At 43.2% G+C, this 27,409-nt stretch overlaps 1 protein-coding gene across 17 annotated transcripts in view; it reads right to left on the bottom strand.

Moving 5' to 3' along the window:
* The window catches only part of DTNB (dystrobrevin beta), a 375,219-nt gene extending 354,778 nt beyond the window's left edge, over nucleotides 1–20,441 (bottom strand). For 6 of the 17 annotated variants that reach the window (XM_077812282.1, XM_077812281.1, XM_077812280.1 and 3 more), the window contains exons 1-2: nucleotides 9,735–9,894; nucleotides 203–270 (exon numbers count right to left, since the gene is read on the bottom strand). Coding sequence is in view for 6 of the 17 variants with exons in the window: in XM_077812270.1 (XP_077668396.1) it covers nucleotides 203–270; nucleotides 16,312–16,355 (112 nt within the window). In the remaining 11 variants the exon portion in view is untranslated. Of the gene's footprint in view, nucleotides 1–202; nucleotides 271–5,148; nucleotides 5,242–9,734; nucleotides 9,897–16,311; nucleotides 16,447–18,248; nucleotides 18,326–20,071; nucleotides 20,305–20,382 lie in introns of those variants that run through there. The other 11 variants (XM_077812276.1, XM_077812272.1, XM_077812275.1 and 8 more) reach the window with 7 other exon arrangements.
* Nucleotides 20,442–27,409: the final 6,968 nt, after the last annotated feature.

A 27,409-nucleotide genomic window follows, 5' to 3' on the forward strand; every position in this document is an offset into this window, starting at 1 on the left:
ATCAGGGTCTTCCCTGCAGAAGCCTCTCTTACTTCCTGCATTTGCCTAATCTTCCCTCCTCACTGCAGCCATCTTCTGCCCTTTATAGGGAATTACCGTATCCAACACGGTAATCAGGGCTGGCCAGCCCCATGCCCTCCAGCAACAAGCCACCCTACCTCAAATACATTAATGATGATTTATCTGCAACACTGTGACTTACTCATATCCATGAATAGCTGTCTCTTCTCTGCCATTGTCCTTCTCCTCTTCCCGCTCTCCTCAATCATTCTACAGACAAAAAAGTAGAAACAGTGTTTATGCTACCAATTCTCCTAGCACAAAACCAACATACTGCAAAAAAAAGTTTATTTTCTTCATCAAGTGAAAGATTTTGATTTCGACCTGTTCTTGTCAAATCTAGTCAAACAAGTGAAAGTTACAGGCAAAATCAGCAAAAAAGAAAATACTACTGTCAAGCGATTACAAAAATTAATCGGGATTAATTGCACTGTTGAACAATAGAATATCATTTATTTAAATATTTTGGATTTTTCTACATTTTCAAATCTATTGATTTCAATTACAACACAGAATACAAAGTGTACAATGTTCAACTTATATTTATTTTTGATTACAAGTATTTGCACTGTAAAAATGATAAACGAAACAGTATTTTTCAATTCACCTAATACAAGTACTGTAGTGAAATCTCAATCATGAAAGTGTAACTTACATATGTAGATTTTTTTTGTTACTTAACTGCACTCAAAAACAAAACAATGTAAAATTTTAGAGCCTACAAGTCTACTCAGTCCTACTTCTTGTTCAGCCAATCAAGTTTGTTTACATTTACAGGAGATAATGCTGTCCACTTCTTGTTTAGAATGTCACCTGAAAGTGAGGACAGGCGTTCTGATGGCACTGTTGTAGCTGGCGTCGCAAGATATTTATGTGCCAAACGCACTAAAGATTCATATGTCCCTTCATACTTCAACCACGATTCCAGGGGACATGCATCCATGCTCATGATGGGTTCTGTTCAATAACAATCCAAAGCAGAGCGGACTGACGCATGTTCATTTTCATTATCTGAGTCAGATGCCACCAGCAGAAGGTTGATTTTCTTTTTTGGTGGTTCAGGTTCTGTAGTTTCCATATCTGAGTGTTGCTCTTTTAAGACTTCTGAAAGCATGCTCCACACCTCGTCCCTCTCAGATTTTTGGAAGGGACTTCAGATTCTTAAACCTTGGGTCGAGTGCTGCAACTATCTTTAGAAATCTCACATTGTGAGTTTTCAAATCTGCAGTGAAGTGTTCTTAAAATGAACAACATGTGATCATCTGAGACTGCTGTATCATGAAATATATGGCAGAATGCAGGGAAAATAGAGCAGAGGACATACAATTCTCTGCCAAGGAGTTCAGTCACAAATTTAATTAACGCATTATTTTTTTAACAAGCGTCATCAGCATGGAAGTATGTACTCAGGAATGATGGCCAAAGCACAAAGGGGCATACGAATGTTTAGCATATGTTTAGGCTGACTACAAAAGTATCATACAAATGCCTATTCTCACTTTCTGGTGACATTGTAAATAAGAGGAGGGCAGCACTAACTCCTGTAAATGTAAACAAACTTGTTTGTCTCAGCGATCGGCTGAACAAGAAGTAGGACCGAGTGGACTTGTAGGCTCTGAAGTTTTACATTGTTTTGTTTTTGAGTGCAGTTATATAACAAAAAAAACGCTTACACTTTTAAGTTGCACTTTCACAACAAAGATTACACTATGGTACTTGTATGAGGTGAATTGAAAAATACTATTTATTATTTTACAGTGCAAATATTTATAATAAAAAATAATATACACTTTGATTTCAATTACAACACAGAAAATGTAGAAATACATCCAAAATATTTAATACATTTCAATTGGTATTTTATTGTTTAAGAGTGCAATTAAAACTGTGATTAATCGTGATTAATTTTTTTGAATTAATTGCGTGAGTTAATTGCGATTAATCGAGAGCCCTAGAAAATACATATTTTTAATCTAGTATTCTTTTGAACAGAGAGTTATTATCTTACGTTTTTGAAGTGCCTTTCACACTTTTGGGTGCCATATTAAAATGATTAGCCTATTCAGAATGGCAAAAGTGATCTAAATTGGAAAACTCCTAAAGATACATTGTATCAAGTATTATTGAAAATATACATCGAGATTTTGCTTCTCAAAATATCAAAGCAAGCAAGAAAGCACCAATTTACATCAATATTTAAATTTAAAAAAAAATAAAAAAATAAAAAAATTTTAAAAAAACTTTTCCAACTTGATGTATGATTGAAATCAAGATTGGATGTTTTCTAAAAGATATGCTTTAGGAATTATTTTTGGGAAGTTCTATGGCCTGTTCTATACAGTTGGTCAGACTAGATGATCACAATGGTCCCTTCTGGATTTAAAATCTATGAATTCCATTTAACTTCTCTTACTGACCATGATTACACTATTATATTCTCCTTAGTGACTGATTCCAGATTTGAATCAACCCTAAAGAAGAGGAAATGTAAGTGACACAGCTTGATGTTGATATAAAACCAAAGAGTTCACACAGGCAAATGTTAACATAATATTCATCAACTACTTAAATATAAATGTATTGAAGATGTTTTAGGGCTTTATTGTTATTAAGCGAAAGTAGCAGATTAAATTACTCCATGATATTAGAATCATTCTGATTGAAAAGGAACTTCTGAAGTTAGAGATCTAGTTCACTCTCATGCAAAATGGCAGGACTGATTTAATTATGCCTATAAGGCATAATAAAAAATGAGTAAGTATATAGTCTTGACACTAAATACATTCAGTGATAGACTTTCTACAGCTTCTCTTGGCAGCTTCTTCCACTACCTGTTAATATTTATTTTCTGGAAAGGATCTTTAATTATATGATATTTCATCTTGAAGGATCCCAAACCAATTTAAATTACCTATTGATAATACAAACCACATACACACAGTACATTGCCCATATTTATTTTATTTCCACATTTACATACATATTTAAGAAATCTTTTAACTCAGAACCATTAAACTGTGCATGTAAATTCTCCAGTTTTCTGATGACAAATTCAATAGTCTTTCAGAAACAGCAGCAGCATAGTGCATACTTGTTGTTGCTCTTCTCTGAACTCCACATCTTTCCTAAAATTGCGAATTGGACACAACACTCTAATAGAGATATAATCTGTGCCCAGGAGAGCAGGAAAATTATCTCTCCTGTCTTATATATGACACTTCTGTTAATACATGCCAGAATAGTATCTTTTTTGCGCAACTGCATCACATTATTGACCCTCACTCAATTTGTGATCCACTATAATCTCCAGATCTTTTTCAGGAGTACTGCCTAGCCAGTTATTCCACATTTTGTGGCTGTGCATTTAATTTTTCCCTCAAGTGTAGTACTTTGTACTTGGCTTTACTAAATTTCATCAAATTGAAGCAACCAGAGGAGCTAGCAAACAGAAGCAGCTAACAGGGGAATTTTGCAAGAGATGGGGGGACTAGATACACTTAACATTCTTTCAACTTAAAGCCAAAAACACCCTCTGATAAAAACACAACATCAGCAAAGGAATGAGCTGCAGCAGTAAAAAGAAATGCAGGCAGAAGTCCATCAACAGAGTGGGGGCTCTCCAGTTTATTGAACTAGGTTGTATTTCAGGCTCCGGTTGAGCTTCTTGCACCCGTTTTGCTGCTGCTGGTGGTTCAGGCTCTGTGGCGCCCTTTGGTGCTGGCTCCCCTGACGCCGGTGGGGTTGCAAGCACAGGCTCTGGTGCTGACTGCTCCGCCAGTTCCGATCCTTGGGCTGGTTCTGACCCTGGGATCTACAACCACTGCCATAGACTCTGGTCTGGGGTCTGGTTCTACCACCTCTTGCTTGGTCCCCGGGCCTGTGGTACCAAAGGACTCAGACTGGGTCCTTGGAGGAGGCTCAGGAATGGAGTTAGGTGTGGAGGCCTGTTTAGCCTGGCTGCAGGTGACCATCCCCACCCTTTTTGTTAGCCTCACATGGTTGGCTAAGTCTTCTCCCAACAGCATGGGAATGGGATGATCGTCAGACTGCAAAAGTCCATATTCCTGACCAGCCCTTGTACTGGACAGGAAACTTGGCTGTAGGCAAGTTAAAAGAGTTGGCCTTAAAGGGTTCACCATCACTTGGGCCTCTGGGTTGATGAATTTGGGGTCCACCAGGGATTGATGGATAGCTGAGACCTGTGCTCCAGTGTTTCTCCACGCAGTAATCTTCCTCCCACCCACACTTACAGTTTCCCTTCGCTCTGGGGTATTTGCGAGGCATCTGGGCCTGAAGGCTCTCGGTGGGATCCCGGGGTGATGAGTTGCAGTCGGTTGGTGCTCCTGGGGCAGTTGGCCTTCACATGCCCCAGCTCATTACATTTAAAGCATCGCCCAGCTGACTGTGGGCTGGGGTGAGGTGGGTGGTTGGAGAGTATGGTGGTGGGACGAGAGGGCATCTGGGGTCTCCCTGGCTGTGTGGAGGGCTCCTCCTTGTGAGGTGGGGCCTTGGGCTGACTCTGATGGTGGGGTATCATCTCAGGTTGCCTCTTCCGGTATCCACACCAACTGCTACTAGCTTTCTTCTTCTCCGCCACCTCCACCCATTTGGCTCAGATCTCCATCCCCTCCATTACCATTTTGGCTTCCCATCTAGAATGTACCTTTCTATTTCCTCAGGAACACCCTCTAAGAACTGCTCCATTTGTATTAGGAGAGACAGATCTTCAGAGACTTAACATTTGCTCCTGATTTCCAGGCATCCCAATTTTTACAATGTGGTAGACGTGTCGGGAAAATGCCACATCTGGTTTCCACTTTAGGGCTCTGAACCACTCACGGGCATGCTTGGCTGTTAGCCCCATCCTACTTCTGGCCTTTTGTTTAAAAATTTTATATTCATTCATGTGTTCTTTAGACAATTGAGCTACCACCTCTGCTAAGGGTCCACTGAGCTGTGGCCTCAGCTCCACCATATACTGGTCTGGAGGGGTGTTGTACCCAAGGGAGGCCCTTTCAAAATTTTCTAAGGCCTCTGTATCATCGCCTACCTTGTATGTAAGGAATTTCTTGGAATGGGGAGCGGTACCTGGAGGAGGACTGTTAAGGCTACCTGGCTGACCCAGCTTCACCCTTTCCAGCTCTAAGCGCTTCAGCTCTGTCTCCGCTTCTAAGCACTTCGCCTCCATTTCTGCCTCCAAGCGCTTCACCTCTCTCCTCTCCTCCGCCTCCAAGCACTTCGCCTCCGCTTCCTCCTCCAAGCGCTTTATCTGTAGGAAGAAATTCCTGTCTTCTGCAGTTAGAACTCTGTCTGGGTTAAGGGCATCCCTTCATCTTGGCACCTGGATCTCGGGTTGGGGAATCATAGAATCATAGAATATCAGGGTTGGAAGGGACTTCAGGAGTACTGAGCGCTGACCATTCTCTCCAGGGAAATCTCCAGTCCCCCATCCCCTCCCTTCATTTCCGTCATGGAGCTGGATGTCTGGGCTTGATCTGGGTCTGCCTTCTCTGTGGCATGCCGCTTTGGGAAGACTGGTTGCTCTAGGGTTTCGGTGCCCAACTGCAACTTCATGCACAGGGCTGCCCTACTCTAGCCTAGCTATTTCGTTGCCATGAAGCTAGGGGGGAAAAAATAAACTGCTTGTTGGACTCCCTAGCTTTGCAGGCTGAGCCCTTTGCGGGCCTGTTACCCTTCAGGCAGCAAAGAAAAGAAAAGAAAAAAAACCTCCCTGGCTTTAAAATGTGTCCTTTTAAAATCCTGAGATCTGTGCCTCTGGTTCAAAATGATCCCACCACTCTGACACCATGTCAAGGCTAATTCTCCACTCTAGCACTTCGAGTGCAGAAGGTGGGTGCCAGCAAGGATTCTAAAAATTAATACTGGCCACTTCAGGCTTGTATTCAACTCCCAAGGTTACAGCTTTTCTCTGACCTTGGATTGGTAGATGCTACCACCACGCAAGTGCAGAACTCCTTTGAGAGCCCAGAAAGGCACACTTGGGAATTCCTTCCTGTGGAGTACCCTCAAGCCCTGTCACCGCCCCCCCACAACCTCCGGGGAATAGCCAAGAAAGAAAAAAAAGTAAACCAGCTGTTGCCACCAGCTAATTAAACATGTGCACAAACCTCCTAAGACACAAAAACCCAATTCTGTTCTTCAAAAAGGTAAATTTTATTAATAAAAAAAGAAAAAAATACATCTGGGAACTCAGGCTACTGCTAGATTTTAAAAGAGTAACTACAAGGATTAAGCACAAAGAATAGCTTTCTTGAGATCCAGCTTAAAGGTTACAAGCACCTGGAGCTAGCACTGAGGAATCCAAAAGCCAGAACAAAATAAAAGAGATAAACCTAATCGCATCTTCCTAAACATTTCCTGATCTGCTTACATAGCTGGAGTTTCTTTCAAATGAGTAGTTTCTAGGTATGATACTGATGATTTTTTCATACCTGGTCCAAGCTTCTTACAGCATAGCTGCTGCCCTGTCTTCCTCTCCCCAGGAGGACAGACAAAAGGGAAATCTTGTTTCAATTTTAAAAAGTTCTAGCCTTTCCTTTGGCTCTTTTGGCCAGGTGCCCACTCATTTCCTTTTACCAATGTATAGCAGCGAGACTTTTTAACCCTTTATAGGTAGGGTAATTAGAGAAACAGCTACTACGAGGGATTTTAGAAGTACTAGTTGGCCAGGTGTCCATAAAAGGGAGCTACCCCCGCCCCTTCATTTATCACAAGACCAATTCTCCAATTTGTCAGTCATTTTGAATCCTGATCCTGTGCTGCAAAGTGCTTGCACAACCCTTCCCCAGATTGGTGTCATCCACGTATTTTTTAAGCATATACCCCACTCCATTATCCAAGTCATTAACAAAAATATTGACTAGTACCTGGCCGAGAACAGATCCCTGTGGACCCCATTTGATACAGCCCCCCAGTCTGACAGCAAACAACTGAAAACTACTCTGAGTATGGTCTTTCAACCAGTTACTATGTACCTGATAGTAATTTCCACTAAACCACATTTTCCTCTTTTGCTTATCAGAATGCCATGTGGAACTGTGTCAAAAGCCTTACCAAAAATCAAGGTATATCACATCTACTGCTCTACTCCTATACTCTAGGCTGGTAACCCTGTCAAAGAAGGAAATTAGGTTGGCTTGGCATGATTTGTTCTTGACAAATCCATGTGGACTATTATTTATATAACCCTATTATCTGCAAAGTGTTTACTAGTGGATTGTTTAATAATTTTCCCCAGTATCTATCCAGATATCAAAGTTTCCTGGTACTCCAACTGTATCCATCTGTTATCTCATCTTATACTTCGGCTGATGCTACTTGGGGCAGAGCCTGTCATTTTGCTCTCTTTGTACAGCACCTAGCACGTTTTCCTGATCCGTGACCAGGGCACCTCAGCACTATCATAATATAAATAATATAAAAGCAGAACTAGTAGTAACAAACAGTTAAGATTACTCTACACTTCCCACTGTAAAGATCCTGTATTCAAAGGATTATAACTTAGCCAAATTTTAGATGTTTGGGTTGAAATTTTCCATGCAAGTTGTCTGCCTCAGGCTGAATGTTTTTGGATTGTTGAAAATTATATTTTGCCCATTGTTAAGGCTGATTCCCCACTCTTGCACTTCAAGTGCAGAAGGTGGGGGCCCGCAAGGAGTCTAAAAATTAATACTTGCCACTCCAGGCTTATACTAAACTCCCAAGGTTACGGTTTTCTCTGACCTAACATTGGTAGATGCTGCCACCACCCAAATGCAGAACCCATTTGAGAGCCCAGGAAGGCGCACTTGGAAATTCCTTCCTGTGGGGTACCCTCAAGCCCTGTCACGACCCTTCCAGGGAAGAGCAGAGAAAGAAGGAAAAAAAAGGAAATCAGCTGTTGCCACCAGCTAATTAAACAACATGCACAAACCTCTTAAGACACAAAAATTCAATTCTGTTCTTAAAAAAGGTAAATGTTATTAATTAAAAAAGAGAAAAAATACATCTGGGAACTCAGGCTATTGCTAGATTTTAAAAGAGCAACTACAAGGATTAAGCATCAAGAAGGCTACCGGCATTTTGGGCTGTATAAGCAGGGGCATTGCCAGCAGATCAAGGGACGTGATCATTCCCCTCTATTCGGCATTGGTGAAGCCTCAGCTGGAGTACTGTGTCCAGTTTTGGGCCCCACAATACAAAAAGGTTGTGGAAAAACTGGAGAGAGTCCAGCAGAGGGCAACAAAAATGATTAGGGGTCTGGAACACATGACTTATGAGGAGAGGCTGAGGGAACTGGGATTGTTTAGTCTGCAGAAGAGAAGAACGAAGGGGGATTTAATAGCTGCTTTCAACTACCTGAAAGGGGATTCCAAATAGGATGAATCTAGACTGTTCTTAGTGGTACCAGATGATAGAACAAGGAGTAATGGTCTCAAGTTGCCGTGGGGGAGGTTTAGGTTGGATATTGGGAAAAAATTTTTCACTAGGGGGGTGGTGAAGCACTGAAATGTGTTACCTAGGGAGGTGATGAAATCTCCTTCCTTAGAGGTTTTCAAGGTCAGGTTTGACAAAGCCCTGGCTGGGATGATTTAGTGGGGATTAGGTCCTCCTTTGAGCAGGGGGCTGGACTAGATGACGTCCTGAGGTCCCTTCCAACCCTGATATTCTAGGATTCGAAGAACAAATTGTATCAAGCCAACCTAGTTGCTTTCTTTGACAAGATCATAAATCCTGTGGATGGGGCTGGGGGGGAAGTGGTAGATGGTGGTATATCTTGACTTTAGTAAGGCTTTTGATACTGTCTCACATGTCCTTCTCATAAACAAACTAGGGCAGCGGTGGGCAAACTTTTTGACCCGAGGGCCACATCTGGGGTGGCAGCAGCACACACGGGGCCCAGGACAGGCTCCCTGACTGCCTGCCCTGGCCCTGCACGGATCCAGGAAGTGGCCGGCACCACATCCCTGCAGCCCGTGTGGGGGGGGGGGGGGGGGGCAGAGGGCTCAGCGTGCTGCCCTCTGCCCCGCCCACTCCCCCACCCCAGGGGCCATAGGGACTTGGTGCCAGCCACTTCCTGGAGCGGTGCAGGGCCCACGGTGCCACAGGGATGGCAACCCTGTGGGCTGGATCCAAAGCCCTGAGGGTCTGTATCTGGCCCGCAGGCCATAGTTTGCCCACCCCAAACTAGGGAAATATAACCTAGATGGAGCTACTATACGATGGGGGAAAGATTTCAAGAGTGGAGTTTATAGCTTCTGAAGTGCTCAATAAAACTCTTTATCAGCTTAATTAAAACCACTTTATATTCCTTTTTAATTAAATGTATATGCCCTTTAGAGGTTCCTGAACTTGAGATCTTGAGGCATCTGCTCTGAAACAGGCATCTCAATGGCTACCTCCTCAGACATCATGCCAACTAGATCAGATTGTATTGAAATGTGGAGTGGCACCCCAGTTCTTTATGATCACATGACAAAGACTCACAGCTTGAGTGAACCAAACACTGCCATCCCATTAATAATCATTTTCCTTGTAAAACAGAGCTATTAGGAACAGCAAAAAAATGTCATTCTGAGGTTATTCTTTGGTCAGGAACTTCGCTATCAGATGTAACAGAAGAAAGATATAGTGGGAGCTTCCCTCCCCTGTAGTTAAGAGAAGAAATCACTCACCAGTAGTTTCTTCCCATAGCTTAGTGCACAACGTCAGTAGTTAGCTCAAAGCTTCTCTCTCGGGGTGAATCAATATTGAAAAGTTCAGGTCCACTACCCCTGATTCAAGAACAACTTGAGTGTATTGACAACCAATCAGCTTAGCCTGTTTACTGTGTTGCATTCATGCCAATTAAGTGTCTGCTAGGAACATCTTGAGATATTATCCTCTCCCATATCTGCAGGGCTTCCTGATAAAAATGGTATGATCCTGTCTCTCCCAAATGGTTTACACAGGACACAGTGACCCAACCATCTGGATCAGACCAACTTTAGGGATACTGCATCCTTGAATGTTAGTAGTCTCTGAAGATAAGGGTTGTCCTGATAATTCATATGCAGATTTTTTATTCCTGTAGACACTAAGTACCTTGGGAGAAGTCACCCTGCATGGACATTTCATCCTCAGGTGCATGAATCTACAATTTGGAGTGAAGGAATTTGAAGTTCATCCCTAAACCAGTTTGTACCTGGACTGCCATCAGTTCAGTCCAGATCTGTTCACAGATCACCTCATCATTCAGATGTGATACAGGCACCTGTGTATCAGTTGAAATTACTAATACCTCAGGATCCACAGAGGTTGTCTCATGTGGATACTTTCCATGAGTACTATGAAAACTGTTGTAGTCATTTGATCTACCCTCTTTGTTCACACCTACTGACCCTGGTACCTGAAAGAAAAGACAAAAATAGAACAGTCACAAAAGTCAATTGTGCAGGTGTCTCAGTGCAGTGGGAGCTATGAAAACCAGAATACTAATGCAATGGGCAACACAAGTTTCACCAAGCGCCAGAAAAGCCCTGACGCTCCAGGCAGGAACAAACACTTCAAGGTGTGTCCAAAACTTAGCGTGTCCAAACCAGGAGCTGTTGGTACTGCTGAACAACTTATCTTCACTGGGGTGAGAGCTCCAGCCTAAGGACACACACTATACAATGAGAAAAGTTGAAGTGGTGTCAACTGAGACACTAGGCAGCCCTAACAGCAACCCAGAGAAGCTTATTGCTAGCTGTAGCCTGAAAAACTCTGAATTCAAGCAACAAGAGGGTGCCTACCTCTCATGGCAGGTGTTGGTTCAAGATGCCTATTGCTTAAACCAACCGATTTAGAAAGTTTGAAGAGGTATATGCAAGAGAACATACCTATGAAAAAAAATCCATGTACTTAGATGTCTTTTGAAGAATGGCCTCTCACTTGTAGCACTAAAATGTATTTATTAATTTTACCTACAATTTGGATTTACAAATTACGAAACCCTGAAGCATTTTTTTAATTCAGCATTTTTCAGTCTCTCTTCAAAATGATAAGAACATGTCTACAGAATCTTAAAAACTGGCATTACATATTTTACCCCTGGGGGAATTCTGCACCACTGTGCATACACAGAATTCGTGCCCCCTGCAGATATTTTTTTCCCCTGTAGAAAATACATTCTGCTCAGTAGGTGCTGCAATTATGCCTTTCATCCACTAGGGTTGCTGTGACACCAGAAGATGGGACAGGCAGCTCCGGGCTGGAGCAGCCAAACATGGAGAGGGAGGGGGGAGAGGCTGCTTTCCTCACTGCGCCCTGCCCACCGGGCCAGGTGAGGAGACATGGGATTGGGGTGGTGGGGGGGAGGATGGACAGAACAGGGCATACAGGGGTGCTGGGAGGGGTCACAGACTGCAGTTCAGAACTGCTATTGGGGGGGTACAGACTGGGCTAGGGGCACAGGAGTCAGTGGGGTGACAGCATCGAGCCAGGGGCTGAATGGGAGTAGGGGTGCAATGACACATAGTGACAGGCATACAGGGACACATGGGGAGAGGATGGTGACTGAATTTTGGTGCAGGAACATATGGAGATGAGGCAGATGTGCCTGACTGAATGGGAGAGGACAGAGATCAGCCAGGGTCTGCATGGGGGAGGCTCCCCAGCTCCCTCACAATCCCCGCAAAAAAAAGTTGTTCCATACTTCTCTCACCTGCACCCAGCAACCCTCCAGGTTCACTCTCATGCGCCTTCCCAGCAATTACTTCCCCTCTCCCTCAGCTCCTCTTTTACCCCTGACTCCCCCAAGCCTTTGCACTGCTTGAGGGGTGCAGGAAACACGTTTCTGTATTGTAGTTTAAATGAATTATTAATATCCCTAGTAAGGAATCTTGTTTATTTATCTTATCTTATTTATCAAAAATCATTTCCTGTATCTTTTCTGTTGTCTGCATTGTTACAGACATACTTGCTGACAGGTATTTTGAAATAAATTACCAAAATAATTGAAACTGGCGTAATTATGCAGAATTTTAATATATTGTGCACAGAATTTTTAATTTTTTGGCACAGAATTCCCCCAGGAGTAATGTTTACTGATCTATAGGCATGCATTCCCACATCAAAGCCCTGAAAGAATATGAAAGCAACTTGATTGCTTCCTGAATTATCACTTTGCCAGACTCCACAGGAAATAGTTTGTGAATTTCACAGAGGGAAAAATGGAAATAATTTTTATATAGTAATTTTTACTATTTAAAGCGTCTCAAATCTGATCTTAAAATCCTTTTGTTTTTCTTCTCCCACTTTTCCTCCCTTCCTTCCTTTTTTTCTATTTGATTCTTTTGTACCATGTCTCTCCCCTTACTTTTATCTTTTAATTTATCTCCTCCCCAACCCCACCGTGTGTGTGTGTACCTTATTTTCCAAAGCTGCCCCTACTTGGTTAGAAAAGCCCCTACTTGGTTTCAACTTCAGACACTGCTCATTCCAGATAGTTTCTGTGGTACTTTGGTTCCTGGCTTTATAAAAGCACAAGAATGAAAGTAAGCAACTTACACCCAACCTCCTTAGGCCAATACTACAGGACCTATTTTACAAGGTTTCGCTCTTCTTGGAGCTCATCAGCTGTAGGTAACGGCCTAAGTTTTAAGTACTTTTCCCCTTCAAATTGGAAGGAGTGGGCATGATGGCGCAAATATTTTTTCACCTCAGTGAGCATACTTAGTCCTTGGGCTCGTAAGTACAAAACTTTTTAAGCATTTAAATATAAGTCACACCTTTCATACTTTTCTTCCACACCTGCAGCCTGGAGAAAAATCAAGAACCACACTGATGCCATTACTATTTTTTTTTAATAAATTAAATACCTCTCCCTTATTAAAATCCCACATGTGCAATCATAGATGTTTCTTTGTCACCCTTAAAATTTTGCCTAGTCTACTCACCTACAATGAGAAATTGAACAAGATCCACAAAAAGATTCACTCACTTCTCTTTTCTCCCCTTCCTTTCCTTATCTTCCTCAATATCAGGTTTAAACTAGTGTAAATGATGGATTCTCTGTAATTTGAAGTCTTTCAACCATGATTTGAGGACTTGGGGATTGGTCCTGCTTTGAGCAGGGGGTTGGACTAGATGACATCCTGAGGTCTCTTCCAACCCTGATATTCTATGATTCTACGACTTCAGCAGTTCAGCCAGAGGTTAGGGGTCTACTACAGAAGTGGGTGGGTAAGGTTCTGTGGCCTGCAATGTGCAGGAGGTCAGACTAGATGATCATGATGATCCCTTCTGACCTTGAAGTCTATGAATATCTCATTCACTACCTCCAGCCCACAACCTGACACTATATTCCCATACCCTCCCCACTTCTTACTGGCGTCTCTTTATCCCTTTCATCTTCAACCATTCTGATTCCCAGGTCATTTCCCTCAGTAACTATGGACACTAGTATGCTTAATGCTTTAAAAAAATTCTTTGATGAGACGACTCTGTCAGTCACTTTGAGGAAACAGTCAAGTTTAGAGGTTAGTTCAGATGGAAATTCAACACCACTTTAGAGACAAATTTAGGATGAAAACACAGGACCACCTTACCCTTATGAAACAAGTAAGTCACCCTACAGTCAAAGCTCAATGTTTTGTCTGTTTGAAGCAATTGGCACAAAAAAGATTGTTTTACTAGATAAGTAATAAGGGAACAGTCTTCTTAATAGTTCAAACTGTGTGCCCATAAGTTTTTTGAACAATAAATCCAAGTGTAGAATATAGTGTACACATACACATCATGCAATACTGTTAAATATTTGTAGTTGAATCCAGCATGTGAACCTTTCCTGTATCATTAATGTCTTCAGAGACTTCTCATGGTTGGTCCACTGGAGCTCTGCTTAGTTGTTCCTACCAGACTGTTGTTCTTTCCATCCAAGTGTATTTTTAATGGGTATCTCTTGTGAAGGATGCACCATTCCTGCAACATCATTGCCCATGCATAGTTCAGAAGAACATGTACCTCCTTGCTTGTTTAAGTAAAACATTGTAGTGGTGTTGTCTTTGACCACCTGAACTACTTTGTGATGGAGATGGCCACTGAAAGCATTCGTGCCTCATAAGATTGCTCTTCATTCCAGAAAAGTTACATGCAACCTTTTCTGCAGGGAGTTCCAATGTCCTTCAGCTGGGAGCTTCTCACAATGATCACCCCAACATATGTTGGAGTGCTTGAGACAGCCAGAGAATTGTGCCCCTTTTACAGCCTTATCCCTAGAAGGTTCAGAAACAGGGAGGGGTCTGTGAACCCTCCAACAAACATGGCTAGCTAGGTTCCACTGTCTGAGCTGCATGCAGCTGGTGCACCCCCTGAAGAGGGAATATGCAGAGGCCACTCAAAGGAGAACCATCAGTTTCTGCCCCTCACCCACAACAAAAACATCTTCTCTGGTGCAGTCAATACAAAAATTTGTAGTATAATGAAACGTTAAGATTTGGTGTCAATGTAAAATAAAAAGATCAAAATAAGTAAGTATAAAGAATACTATACTGCTTTTTTTATACCGATGGGAAGGAGGGAGGTATGAACTTTTACTGACAGTTATAGTCAAGGCCTGATTTCCTATGTGGCACATTAGACCAGAGTGACATAATGGAGACAATAGAATTGTATGTTGGGCACACCTGAATTATGTGGCCTTCTCCATACCCAACACACATTTCAGGTATAATTTGCTCTTCTCTACTGGAGGACTCCAGAGAAAGTAATTTTTTAAGACGTACATATCACAGTACATCCACAACTCCAAATGTATAATTTGCGGTCTATCCTCCTACATAACCTGAAAGACTGTATACTATATTACTGACGCTAAAACCAAGCCATGTTTTTGTAACATCTTGCCCCTTGTTTTGTTCACTAATGAAAATATGCTTCTGAGTTTGTACTTGTTTTATGTAAGCAATATATAAATGAGTAAAGATTTCAAAAGAGTGCTAGGACAGATTAAATTATATCAAAATTATACAAATTCTCAAAATGATGTTCTGAGTATTACAATAGTAGTTTTACTAATACAATTGAAATGACGGCTCTATTGGAGTTATGAAATGAGTTGATTATAAGGTGTTGCAGGCTTATGCAAAGATTGCATGTTCGCATTTTAGTTAGACTGTGTAACAATTAACAGGCAGTTTTTTTGTAGTAACCAATATTGTCAGAAATTAGTGACATAAAATAATATTATATCATAGAAATAGTAAGTCTGGAAGGGACTTCAAGAGTTCATCTAGTCCATTTCCTCATATCAAGGTAAGACCAAGTATACCTGGACCAGTACCGATCAGTATTTGTCTAACCTGGTCTTAAAAACCTCAAACAATGGAGATTCCACAACATCCCTTGGTAACGTATTCCAGTACTTAACCTTTCTTACAGATTGAAAGTTTTGCTTAGTATTAACCTAAACTTCCCTTGCTGCCGATTAAGGCCATTATTTCTTGTCCTACTTTCACTGGATATAGAGAGCAATTGATCATCATGCTCTTTGCAACAGCCCTTAACATAGTTGAAGACTATTAATAGGTATCCCCGCAGTCTTCTTTTCTCAAGATTGAACATGCCCAACTTTTTAAATCCTTCTTCATAGGTCAGGTGTTCTAAGCCTTTTATTATTTTTTTTGTTCTCTTTTGGACTATCTCCAATTTATACACATCTTTCCTAAGATGTGACACCTAGAACTGGACACTGTACTTCAGCTGAGGCCCAACTAGCACCGAGTACAGCAGGACAATTAACTTTAGTGTCTTATATACAATGCTTTTGTTAATACACTCCAATGTGAAAAAGGTTAATATAATTTTGTAGAGTCATTCAATTGGTGATCCACTGTAACTCCTAGATCCTTTTCAGCAGTACCACCATCTAGCAAGTTATTTCTAATTTTATAGTTGTGCATCTGATTTTTCCTTCCTAAGCGTAGTACTTTGCACTTGTCTTTATTGAATTTCATTTTGTTGATTTCAGACCAATTCTCCAATTTATCAAGGTCATTTTGAACTCTTATCCTATCCTCCAAAATGCTAGCAACCCCTGCCAGTTTGGTGTCATCCACAAATTATATAAGCACACTCTCTGCTCCATTATCCAAGTCATTAACAAAAACACTGAATAGTACTGGACCCAGGACTGATCCCAGGGGGATCCCACCAGACATATCCTCCGAGTTTGATACAGAATCATTAATAACTATTCCTTGAGTATGGTCTTTCAACCAGTTGTGCACCCACCTTAAAGTAATTTCATCCAGACCACATTTTCCTAGTTTGCTCATGAGAATATCACATGGGACTGTGTCAAAAGACTTACTAAAAATCAAGATATATTACATATACTGCTTCCCTCTATCCATTAGGCCAGTAACCCTGTCAAGGAAGAAAATTAGGTTAGGTTGTCATGATTTGTTCTTGACAAATACACATAGGCTATTACTTAACACTATTACCCTCTGGGTGCTTATAAAGTGACTGTTTAATACTATGTTCCAGTATCTTTCCAGAAACTGAAGTTAAGCTGAGTGGTCTGTAATTCCTTGGGTCCTCTTTCTTCCCTTTTTAAAAGACAGGAAACTTTTATGTTGGTAACCTTTTAATACAAAATGGATCTATTATTTACTACTATTTTAACCTCTACATGCATTTTTTAATGTTTGGGAATATAGGTAAGGATGGCTGCTTTAAGTCTGGTGGAGCAATACTGACCAATGAAAGATTACATGGTAGCAGAACTAGATAGATCCCTTAGGTGTTCATTTTCAGACTAATGTTTCAAAGTTGGTGCTAAACTCAGTAGGAACACTTTCAACCTTAACTCTTTTAAACTAAATATTTTGTCTGGCAATATATTTCAGGGAGGGGGTAATGACTCCTATATTTAGGCTGTCTAAAACTTTCTGTCATTAAAAAAGGGGGGGGGGTGGCGGTTGTTTTAGAAGAGGTCTAGTGCTGTTATGGTTTTCAGCAATAACTTGAAATTTGTAGGAGACCAGGCCTAGGGTCAGGGAGGCACCTAATACTGGCTTCTTGAAAATCTGTTTGTTTTGGGCAGGTTATGAGCTGTCAAATTTGCCACTTCCTGGTGGCATTTTGCTCATTAGTTTGTTCCTGGCTTGCTGCCAAAAACGCCAAACATTCAGTTAGTACTGTGCATGCACCACCCCGGCGAATCACTTCAGCATGCCACACAGAACTAATACAGACAACATAGCAACAGCAGCTGCTTTTCCTTCATCAAAGTACCATTTGGCCTAGAGAAAAGTGTAGTAGGATGGCAACCAGGGGAGCACTAGTTCCGGACTCACTTTTTCTACTTTAAGAAGTTAGGTTTCAGAGTAGCAGCCACGTTAGTCTGTATTCGTAAAAAGAAAAACTGAATGCATCCAATGAAGTGAGCTGTAGCTCACGAAAGCTTCTGCTCAAATAAATTTGTTAGTCTCTAAGGTACCACAAGTACTCGTTTTCTTTTTAAGAAGTTAATAATTCTGCATCCTTCACAACCTTTATTAGTGAGTAAAGAACCTTGTAAACTTTCCTTTCCAAGAGATTACACAAGCTGAAAACAGCATTCAGATTTTTACTGTAGCAGACGCTAGTCTTAATCACTGAATCACACTGTCCTTCAGAAAAAATCTGTAAAATCTAAGTACTCATCTATGCGGTCAATAAAATGGGGCTGTTCATGCTTATATAATAAACAGTTTCAGTGTATTAAGGATCCTCCTCTAGTGGCTGGTCCACAGAAAGTAACAGTACATCAGAGTCAGCCAGGGATTCAGTTTCACACATTATAAAACCAGAAATTCCAGCAATATAGTGTCACCCAACCTAGTACTCAGTCGGGAGGGTTCTAGAGGGCAGAGTACCACCAACTAAATCAAAAACATTTTCCATACCATCAAGGTTTTCCTTTGAGGTCTCCCTATAAATATTCATCAGGCTTAAATTGGGTGACATGACCTCAGGCACGTTTGTACTTTTACACAGAATTGCAGCCCGGACTATTTTTCACACGAGTTGATCTCTTACTTAGATGCACTTTGTATTGTATATTTGTCATGAAGAACAGATCAAATGTAAATTACGAGAAGCTGTTTAAATAATGTTATATATCTGTTCAAGCACAAGTCCTGTGTTCAATAACACACAATATTTAGAACAATCAAGATTACCTGGATTACACAAACTCTCTCTAGAGGCAACTTTCACTTTTCTATCCTTAATTCCTTTTTGAATCTTTAAAGGCTACCTAAAAAAGAAAAAAAAAAGTTTTCCCTTTGTTTCTTTATGTTGCATAAATATGGCCTGAATATTTTTTCCTATTTGCTTTTGTTAAGAAAAAGTTAGCATATGTGACTCCATTTTGGTTTGTGGCCCACCGTTGTCTAAAAGCAAGCACATCATGCACCAGGACGAGTGTTCCTTAGATACTGCATTCCTGTGAAAACCCTCCCCCTTGTTTCCAGCCTGTCTCGACTCCCGGTTTCTGTTCTTTGTCTGTTCCTAACTCCCTGCCTCCTGGCCTTGATGTGAGCCTCCCATCCTGATAAGAAAGGCTACTGGTGCATTGCTTTAGGACCATGTTGTGTAGTTGAAGTAATGGTTTAGCACAGGGGATGACCCTAGCAGGGATAGGTGGTAAATAAGGGAAGGGTTTGTCTATTAGCTAAGGTTTCCGATGCATGAGGGCAACATGCTTTGCTAAAAGGTATATAATCTCTGTATAACCTGCATTCGGGGTACCCTCCTGACTAGCAGGGGGGCACCACGCTCGAGTGTAATAAACTTAGTGTCTCTGGAAACTCTGCAGTTGTGGACTTTGTTCGTGTGCCTCAGCCTAGACTCGAACTGTGCGTGACCTATCAGGTGTAATTCGTAACAGTTTTCACTTTAGGAGTCTCAGGAAATGTCAAATCTAGTTTTCACTTGAGGATGTGGAGATCTCTGAGATGGAAGGGGTGGAATCTTCATACACAATTTAAAAGCCATCTTCATAACAGTCACTTCCCCTCACAATCCAATGTCAATCCCACTAGCAACCTACTTACATTCAGAAAAACATGAAAGAAAAGACTTGTTTCTTTCACAGGAAAAACAAAAAAAGCACTTTTCCCCCTTTGAAGGTCAGTCTTTGACTATCACTAAGAATATAAATATTTCTGCCCTGAGCATGTCTGACAGGATCCAGGGAGACCAGATGGGTGAAGTAATATCTTTTATTGGACCAACTTCTGTAGCTGAGAGAGAGAAGCTTTCAAGCCAGGAACTGAAGTCTGCAGCAATTTCACTACCTTATGGTCAATACTGGTCAGGTTCAGAGTGGAATAGAAATAGCAGAAACCTCTAGTGAGCCAGGACAGCTCCAGAGAGGAGCCAAATACACTCCCTACTAGAAAATCAATGAGGATTGTGAGAGAGAGGTGCATAGTGGACATAGATCTATACACAACAGCAGCCTCTCCCCCTAACGCATGGGGGGCACTCCCGACAGCATGAACGAAACATCCGCCCCCCTTCTGCATTAGGACAGATCTTCCTCGCAACAAGGCACCCGGGCCCCAGTACACAGCCACCCTGGCTGCCCCCGGGGACCCAGGCCAGGCGCCACCCTGGAGCACAGGGCCGGGAGCCGGGCGGAGCGCGCAGGGCAGGAGCTTTCCCTCTCGCCAGAAGAGCGGCGGGGTCCACACCGGGCTCTGGCCGCGATCAGTCTCTGCGCGGCGATCGATGAGCAACCTCGGCACCTGCAGGCCCCAGAGTCGGGCGGGGAGCTGGCGCGCAGGCGGCATCCCCCGCGGGCCGGCAAAGCCCGGCTGGTTCTCCCCGCAAGGAGCTGGAAGAGCGGGACCAGCTCCGCCGCCTCGGCCCTACCGGATACCTCAGGTGGGGCGACTGGCCCAACTAGCCCAGGCTCCGTCCGCCTCCCACAGCAGCCGCCCCGGCTCCCCTCAGCCCCAGCTCCGCCCGCCCCGGGTTCCGTCCCCAGAGCACTCACTTTTCCGGGGGGCTGCGACCAGAGGGTCCCCAGGGCCGCTATCCCGGAAGGAGAAGGCGGCGGCCGGGCCTCCGGAAGCCACCTGACTCCGGCTCCGCTACCTACGCCGCAAAACCGCCCGCTCCCCGAACGCCTCCGCGCCAACGGACCCTCCCCGGCGGCCTCGCCAGGGCCAAGGCCGACCAATCCGAGAAGGCCTCGGCAGGGACGCGCGCGCACGCGCGCTCACTCAAACCAACCCGACGTCGCCTCTGCCTGCCCCCTCGCGCTCTGACGGCGCTAGCCCACCCCGCGGGCCCCTCCCCGGCTACCTTGTCAAGCCAACTCGCGGAAGCTGTTTTGTTTTTTTTTCCCCTTGGGGGAGCGAGCGCTTCAGCCAATCGGCAACCGACTCTGTACGGCTCGCGCCTCGCCGTTGTATCTCCGGCCCTCGTGCTTCCGCAGCCAATCAGCGAGCACGTCTCCTCGCGCGCTCGCGGCCCCCCCTCTAACGGTCCGCTCGCCGTCGGTAGCCCGGAGCGCTCGCGTCTCCTCACGGTTGCCGCTCAGCGCGCGCGGGCGCAGGGGTTGTTGCTGTGGGATTGGAAGCAGGTCTGTGGCGGCGGCTGTGAGGGGAATTTCGCTCCCGCATTCTCTGCCCGAGTCCGTGCAGGGAGACCATAGCGCCCAGGTCACCGGGACCCGATAGAGTCCTGAAACGGCGAAACCTGTGGTGCCTCCCCTCGTGGGCCTGAGCCCTTTGATGGGGAGTGACACGACTTCCTGCCTAGCGCCTGCGACCCAGCGCTGCCCTGGCATTTCCCAGCCGGCCGGTCCCTGGCGCCAACTTTGTGGTTTATGGCATGGCTCATCATGGTGTTTTTCTCTCAGCGCCAGCTCCTGGCTTCAGGGGGAAAGCCCAGCTTTCTGTCTTGTGTCTTCGTCTCCTGAGTGCTGAGAAAAGCTTAAACATGTGCCCCAAGTTCACCCGAAAGGCCCAGAATCCAGCAGATAAATTAACTCCAATATATATCATTTTTTAAAAAATCTTATGATTAAGCCAGTCCCATGATTTTTGAGCACTTTAGGGTTTGCAGTACTCTGATCAGGGCTTGGGGGGGTTCTCAGCATAGTTGTGGGAACTAGGGGTGTAGGGCACCCCTACGCTGCCAGACCTGCATGCCCGGGCTCCCAGTTGCTGGCCTCAGCTCTGAGTTGGGGGGGGGGTGGGAACAGGGGTAAAGGGGCTGGCTTTCAGCACCCCCATTATTTAAAATGATCCAGCACCACTGGCTCTCAGTGAGTAAAGCCCAAAGCTCCCCCAATCACATGATCTCCAGCCAAGGCAGGGCACCATGAGAGCCAGGGAAAGAACATTGCCAGGAAGCTGCAGCCTGAGGCCCAAGAGTAAATAGAGGAATGCTGGGGCATGCCAGCGGGTCATTATTGTGCCAGAGTTTCAGTAACCTTAGTAAATTAGTATTAGGGCCTTTTTTTTTCCTTGTCTGTATCTCCTCTGTTACAGGTACATTGTAGGACTAGAGACCATCTTTATCATCAGGTCGGTGAAGCTAACCGATTGTTCACCATCACCGGGTATTACAGTGGAGCAACAGCTTTACTGTGGTTAACTGAGTCACTGTTTAAAATATTACTATTCTTAGGGCTCTAAAATCCACATGGTGACCAAGAATACCTCAAAATTTGCTGTGCTTCATAGAGGTGAAGGATACAGTTAGTGGTCCAAATTTGGAGACATTTGAGCAAGGATTTCCCAAGATACAGGGCTCCAGATCCTCCCATCCCCCCAAAATCAGCCATTTACAAAACTGCCTGGTTCTTCTAATCTTGGGGCAGGTCTACACTACGGCAGGAATCGATGCTCCGAGATCGATCCACCAGCAGTCGATTTAGTGGGTCTAGTAAAGTCCTACCAAATTGACTGCAGATCGCTTTCTAGTCAACCCCTGTACTCTACCCCGACAAGAAGAGTAAGGTAAGTCGACTGGAGATTTTCTCCCATCGACCCCTGCGGTGTAGACCCCGTGGTCACTCAGCCTAAAGTACGTAGCTGGAGTTGCGTAGCATAGGCCAACTTACCGTGGTAGTGTAGACATAGCCTTAGTTTATCCATACTGGGGGTTCAAATTATTGATCTGATCCTCCCCAAACTGATATCGTCTGTTGGGATTTATCTCAGATAGGGGATAGCACACACTCTTCAAGGAAGCCATATCGAAAAAACATGGGAGAGTACTCCTACCTTTTTTATTTGTCCCATTGAAAAAAAAGCTACACTCGAGAAGTCTCAAAGAATCTAGCAAAGCATCTGAGCTCCACCTTCTGAAGGGGCCAGTTGGATATTATAGCCATACTAGGGAAAGCAATTTAGCAGAGCATAGGAGAGCATGCACAATCATTCTGAATAACTGGACAAACTAATGTCTTATTTTGACAGGTTTCAGAGTAGCTGTAGCTCATGAAAGCTTATGCTCAAATAAATTGGTTAGTCTTTAAGGTGCCACAAGTACTTCTTTTCTTTTTGTCTTATTTCGGTGTCTCAGGTGGTCAAAATTTGGTTTGCACACACATCTTAGAACCGTATAACTGATTTTTTTGTTTCCAGTTTGACTCCTGCCTAAAACATCTTACAACCAACACAATTTCCATTTTAGAATTAAAAACCGTGCTATCCACAGATTTAATACGTAGCACTTTAAAATTGGAAACAAAGGGTTACATATAACATAAAATCATGACATGCATTCTCGAGCCTAGACTTAATTAAAAAGCTGTTCTCTTGTCTAATAAAGTTTACCTCACCCACAGTCTTTCTCCCAGCATTTTATAGCGTAGCTAGCTGTGACCCTCCATTTATAAGACATGCGCACTGGCAGCTTGTCTCCTGGGTGAAAGATATCAGGGTGTCCCTTGGCAATCCCAGATATGAGAACAGTCCTTTATCGTTATTCATAAACCATACATCCTCCTGCTGTGTATTGTTACTTCTAGATTTCACAATCTCTCATCAATGTCTTGATTAGCTGGTAACTCAGTACGCAGATAGACTTACACTGAGAGACAGACACGAGGCATGTCACTTCTTTGTGACTTGCCTTTAATCTTCAAGGCTTTAAGAACATAATTTCCAGCATAGATATATAACTTTTAAAATACTGTTGTTACAGACATTTCACAATGATTATGATGACCACTGGCTATTGGCTCTCGGTAGAGACCTTACATGCTGCCCTTTGGTGAACTATTCTGTAGCTATTGGACCCAGAGGATCCCTGTAAACCTCTATGTACCTTTTATGCCCTCTTCCTGTTGGCACCATGGGGTCCCTGCGTCACACCCTCTGAAGTCAGGGTATGGTTCATAAGCCATGGCAGAAGGAGGCATGCAGGGTTCCCTAGAACAACAGTGAGGACAGAGACTCCATTTACAACAGCGTCTCTTGGAGGGAATAAGGTCCTTGTTGCTTATCCAAAAAGTTATAGCCCTGAGCTCTGAAAAATCCTAACATCATGCACCCTGCTAGTACATCCCACTTTGATATCCATGAACCTGCTTCTGTGGTCCACCAACGTCTATATAATAATGTAGTACCATTTGTGGTTTATGGGCATATGAGTCCCATCGATAGCCCCAACACAGTTTGGGAAGCCCATTCCCTCAAAGCCCACCACCTCTGGGGGAACAACAGTCCTGATTGCTTCAGGAACCTCCACAACCCACACAGCTGACTTGCCAACACCAAAGTGGTTTGTCATGGACCTGTAGCAGTATGGGGTTGCCAGCTGCCAGATGCCTATAGCAAGCCACTGGTATGGCTGGACTGGTATGGCCTGATTCCAGCAGCAGAGAGCATGCAGACCTGAAGTGGGTCAGCTGGATACACTGGCAGGCAAGGAGCACCTCCGGTCAAATGCCACAGGATGGACAGACAAGGTCTCCCACGATACACCATGAACCAAGCTTTAAAGCAGCTACAGCTAGCAGGGTGCTCAGAATCCTGGGGCTCACCCACAGAAGCCACAGAATCTGACACATGTCTGCATACCACAGTATGGATATGCCAGCATGCGTATGAAACATGCATAGCCATGTGGTGTGGCTGCTCAAAAATGAGCTTTGAAAGCATGGGTTTGCAAGTCACATGGACCCAGGTTTACTATGCAGTGTAGACCTAACCTTGCAGTGGGCTAGCCAACTTCAGCACATGTTCAAGTCAATGGATAATTGAGGGTGCTTTGCACCTCACAGACTGGGGCCTCTATAACTGTTGCTTCAAGTTGTGTGCAAATTCAGGAATGCACTTCTGCATTAATTCATAGATTCCAAGACCAGAAGGGACCACTGTGATTATCTAGTACAGGGGGTCTCAAACTTTTTTACTGGCAACCCCTTTCACATTGCAAGCCTCTGAGTGCAACCCCTCTAATAAAATAAACACCCTTTTAAATATATTTAACACCATTATAAATGCTCGAGTTATGGACAGTTCACGGGCCGTGAATTTTTGTGTACTGCCTGTGACCTGTCCGTGACTTTTACTAAAAATATCCGTAATTAAAATGTAACCTTAGTTGTAATATGTTCAAGGCTTTCAGTGACAACATAGAAATATAAATTTCTCCTGCTATAACTTTGGTCAGCAACAAACTATTCTCCCTGAATTCATTACAATATTGTAAGTAAAGGCTGGGACGGATCTGAGGCAGGGCCCCATGTGTTCTGCAATTCCACAACCCAAAATTTGCCACAAAGTGCACCACCTCCAACAGAATATTTTAAAGGTATTATTCTAGCCTTTATGGTTGTAGAGATTACTCTCAGTTCATATTTTCATGGTAACTGATGCAGTAATACCCGGTCAGCTCTGAGCTTGCCCCATTCAATTCAACAAGATGGCAAAATGGTGAGATAGGATGATAATGATGGACACCATATAAAAATGTAGATATGTAGTGTCACCATTGCAGAGCTAGCTGCATCTCTTACCCCTTTTCTAATCTCTGATTGCACCCCACTAGGTGTGAATGAGGCCTCATGCCTTTACCTTTCTCAGGCCAGAATCCTATAATTCTCCCACTCTTGGACTGGCTCCTAGTTTACATTATCCTGTGTATTGACCATGCTTATCTCAACAGGTCTGACTGGATTTGGTACCTGTTTGTTGTTCTTCTATTCGGTAGGTGAGACCACTGGTAAGTACAGTGACCTGGCCACCTTCCTAAATCAAAGTATTATTTAATCTTAACAATGGGAACAAAGTGTAATATATAAGAAAATAATTTTAAAAACATCTACATGCATATCTATCTTACTTAAAGGCTTGCCATCCCTTGGCAGAGACCCCGGACAGGTCTAATTTCCCAAACACCCCAGCCTCTGGAACCTGGGTTCATGCGGTAGGCCAGTCACTACTGGGGTACCCCTCGGCATCTGAGCATAGTGTTGTGGTAAGTCTGTCGTTGGGTTTGGTCCTCATGTGCAGGATACTAGTTCTAGAGGCTTGACAGTTAAGTCAGATACTGCCTTACTTCTCTTGGGATATGCAGAGAGCCCAGCAGTGGATAGTCCTGGGATCAATCAAGGAGGTCTTCAGGCTTCCCCTGAATCAATGTTTCAAGGTCTCTACTCCCCTAGTTTCAGGGACTTTTTCCCAGGAAGTTTCTCTCATGCCAGAGTAGGGTTTTAGGGGTACCGAGGCCCACCCTCTCCACTGGGTTCCAATCCAGGGCCCTGTGGTGAGCAGAAAAGATCTGCATCCTACAGGGGCAAAGTGAAGACATTAAACAAAATAAATCAAAGGTAAGTCTCAGACCTTCTGAGTGTCAAGAGTCCTTTTTCCTTTGCAGCTCTGGTAACATCACAATAGCCAAAGATGGAAGATAGGTGGATCACAGCATTCCCTCCAAGGAGCTAAGAATGTAGGTCTGTTCACCTCCACTGCCTGCCTGCTACTGAGCTGGTGTGATCTCTTTTTGAACTCCTCCTCCAGCCCATACATGCTTGAGCCCAGAGTAGCTCCTTAACCCCTTCCTTTTCAGAGCAGAATTTGTACACTCCATCACAATCCACTTTAATTCCCCCTGTCCTTAAGAGAATGCCTTCAAATGCAGAAAAAAATTCTTTGTTCTCTCAACACATGTGCTATCCAAAAACAGTTTGGTGAGCTCTATAGGGAGGCCAAGTCAACCACCTCTACCCTGTTGCCTTCCCATTGTTCTGTAACAACCAGCCCAAATGTTTACACAGAGGTGTCTTATCTAGAGTCATTGTCTTGCCTTCCTGCTTTTTTTCCAAACAGCCTGCTCTTCAACTAAACCAACATTCATACAGTAAATATTTCAATAAGCAGCTCACATACAGTATTAATAAATTACAGAGCAGTACCGCATCTTTCATAGGTACTTGAACAGGCAGGTAAGAACACAAGGTTCTTTCCTCAAGGAGTTTATAATCTGACAGGGACAGTGCAAGCAAGATTGGGCCCTATGATGGATGATTTAACAAGAAGATAAAAAATACTTAACCTTATGCTTATTTAATGAAACCTTAATCTTATATTTAGTGTCTGTATAATATAGTGATTGAGTTCCATAGATACTATAGATGGATTTGATTGCTTATCAAACCAGTGGGAGGGAAGGAAAGAAAAACACAGATGTTTTACAGAGCAAAGTCCACTTAGGAGAGCTTCATTTACAAGGAATTCTAATTACATCGTTACTATTCCAGGCATTTGTTGAGGGAGGAAATTGCTTTATTTTCAATATTATCATTAATATTTTTTAAACATCTGAGCATGCTAGTTGCTTAATAGTCATAAAAGACAGCCTTGTCTCAAAGAGCTTAAAATCAATTTTACTCAACCTCCAATGCAAGTCTACTGCTTACGTACATATTCTTATACATGCTTCCTATTGAACTACAAATGCAACATTCTTCTCTAGAAACATCAGCTATAAGTACTTTACAAGAAAATCTGCCACTTGGCAAATTATCTGATATTTCCCATTTAAGATCTGATATTTACTGAAATCAAGATAACACCCAAAACCAGCAACCTCTGGGTCAGAGTCAAGGTTGTTCTGTTTAGGTCTCAGATTATGCTTATCACTCTGGTATCTGTTATGTTGTGATGACACATCTATTTCTTTATACTTAGTAGGAGTAATATCTTTATCATATGGACAGCATAAAATTATGTCTAACTGTTCATTTTCTTTATTTAAAAGCATTTGGGCTTTATACTTAGTAACCTTAAGAACGTCTTAAAATGAAGATTTTATCTCCTCTATGCAGGATTATTCCGAAAATATATTTTCTAATGCTTTGGTCAGTCCA

Source organism: Eretmochelys imbricata, chromosome 3, assembly GCF_965152235.1.
Source record: "Eretmochelys imbricata isolate rEreImb1 chromosome 3, rEreImb1.hap1, whole genome shotgun sequence".
NCBI classification, from domain to species: Eukaryota; Metazoa; Chordata; order Testudines; family Cheloniidae; genus Eretmochelys; species Eretmochelys imbricata.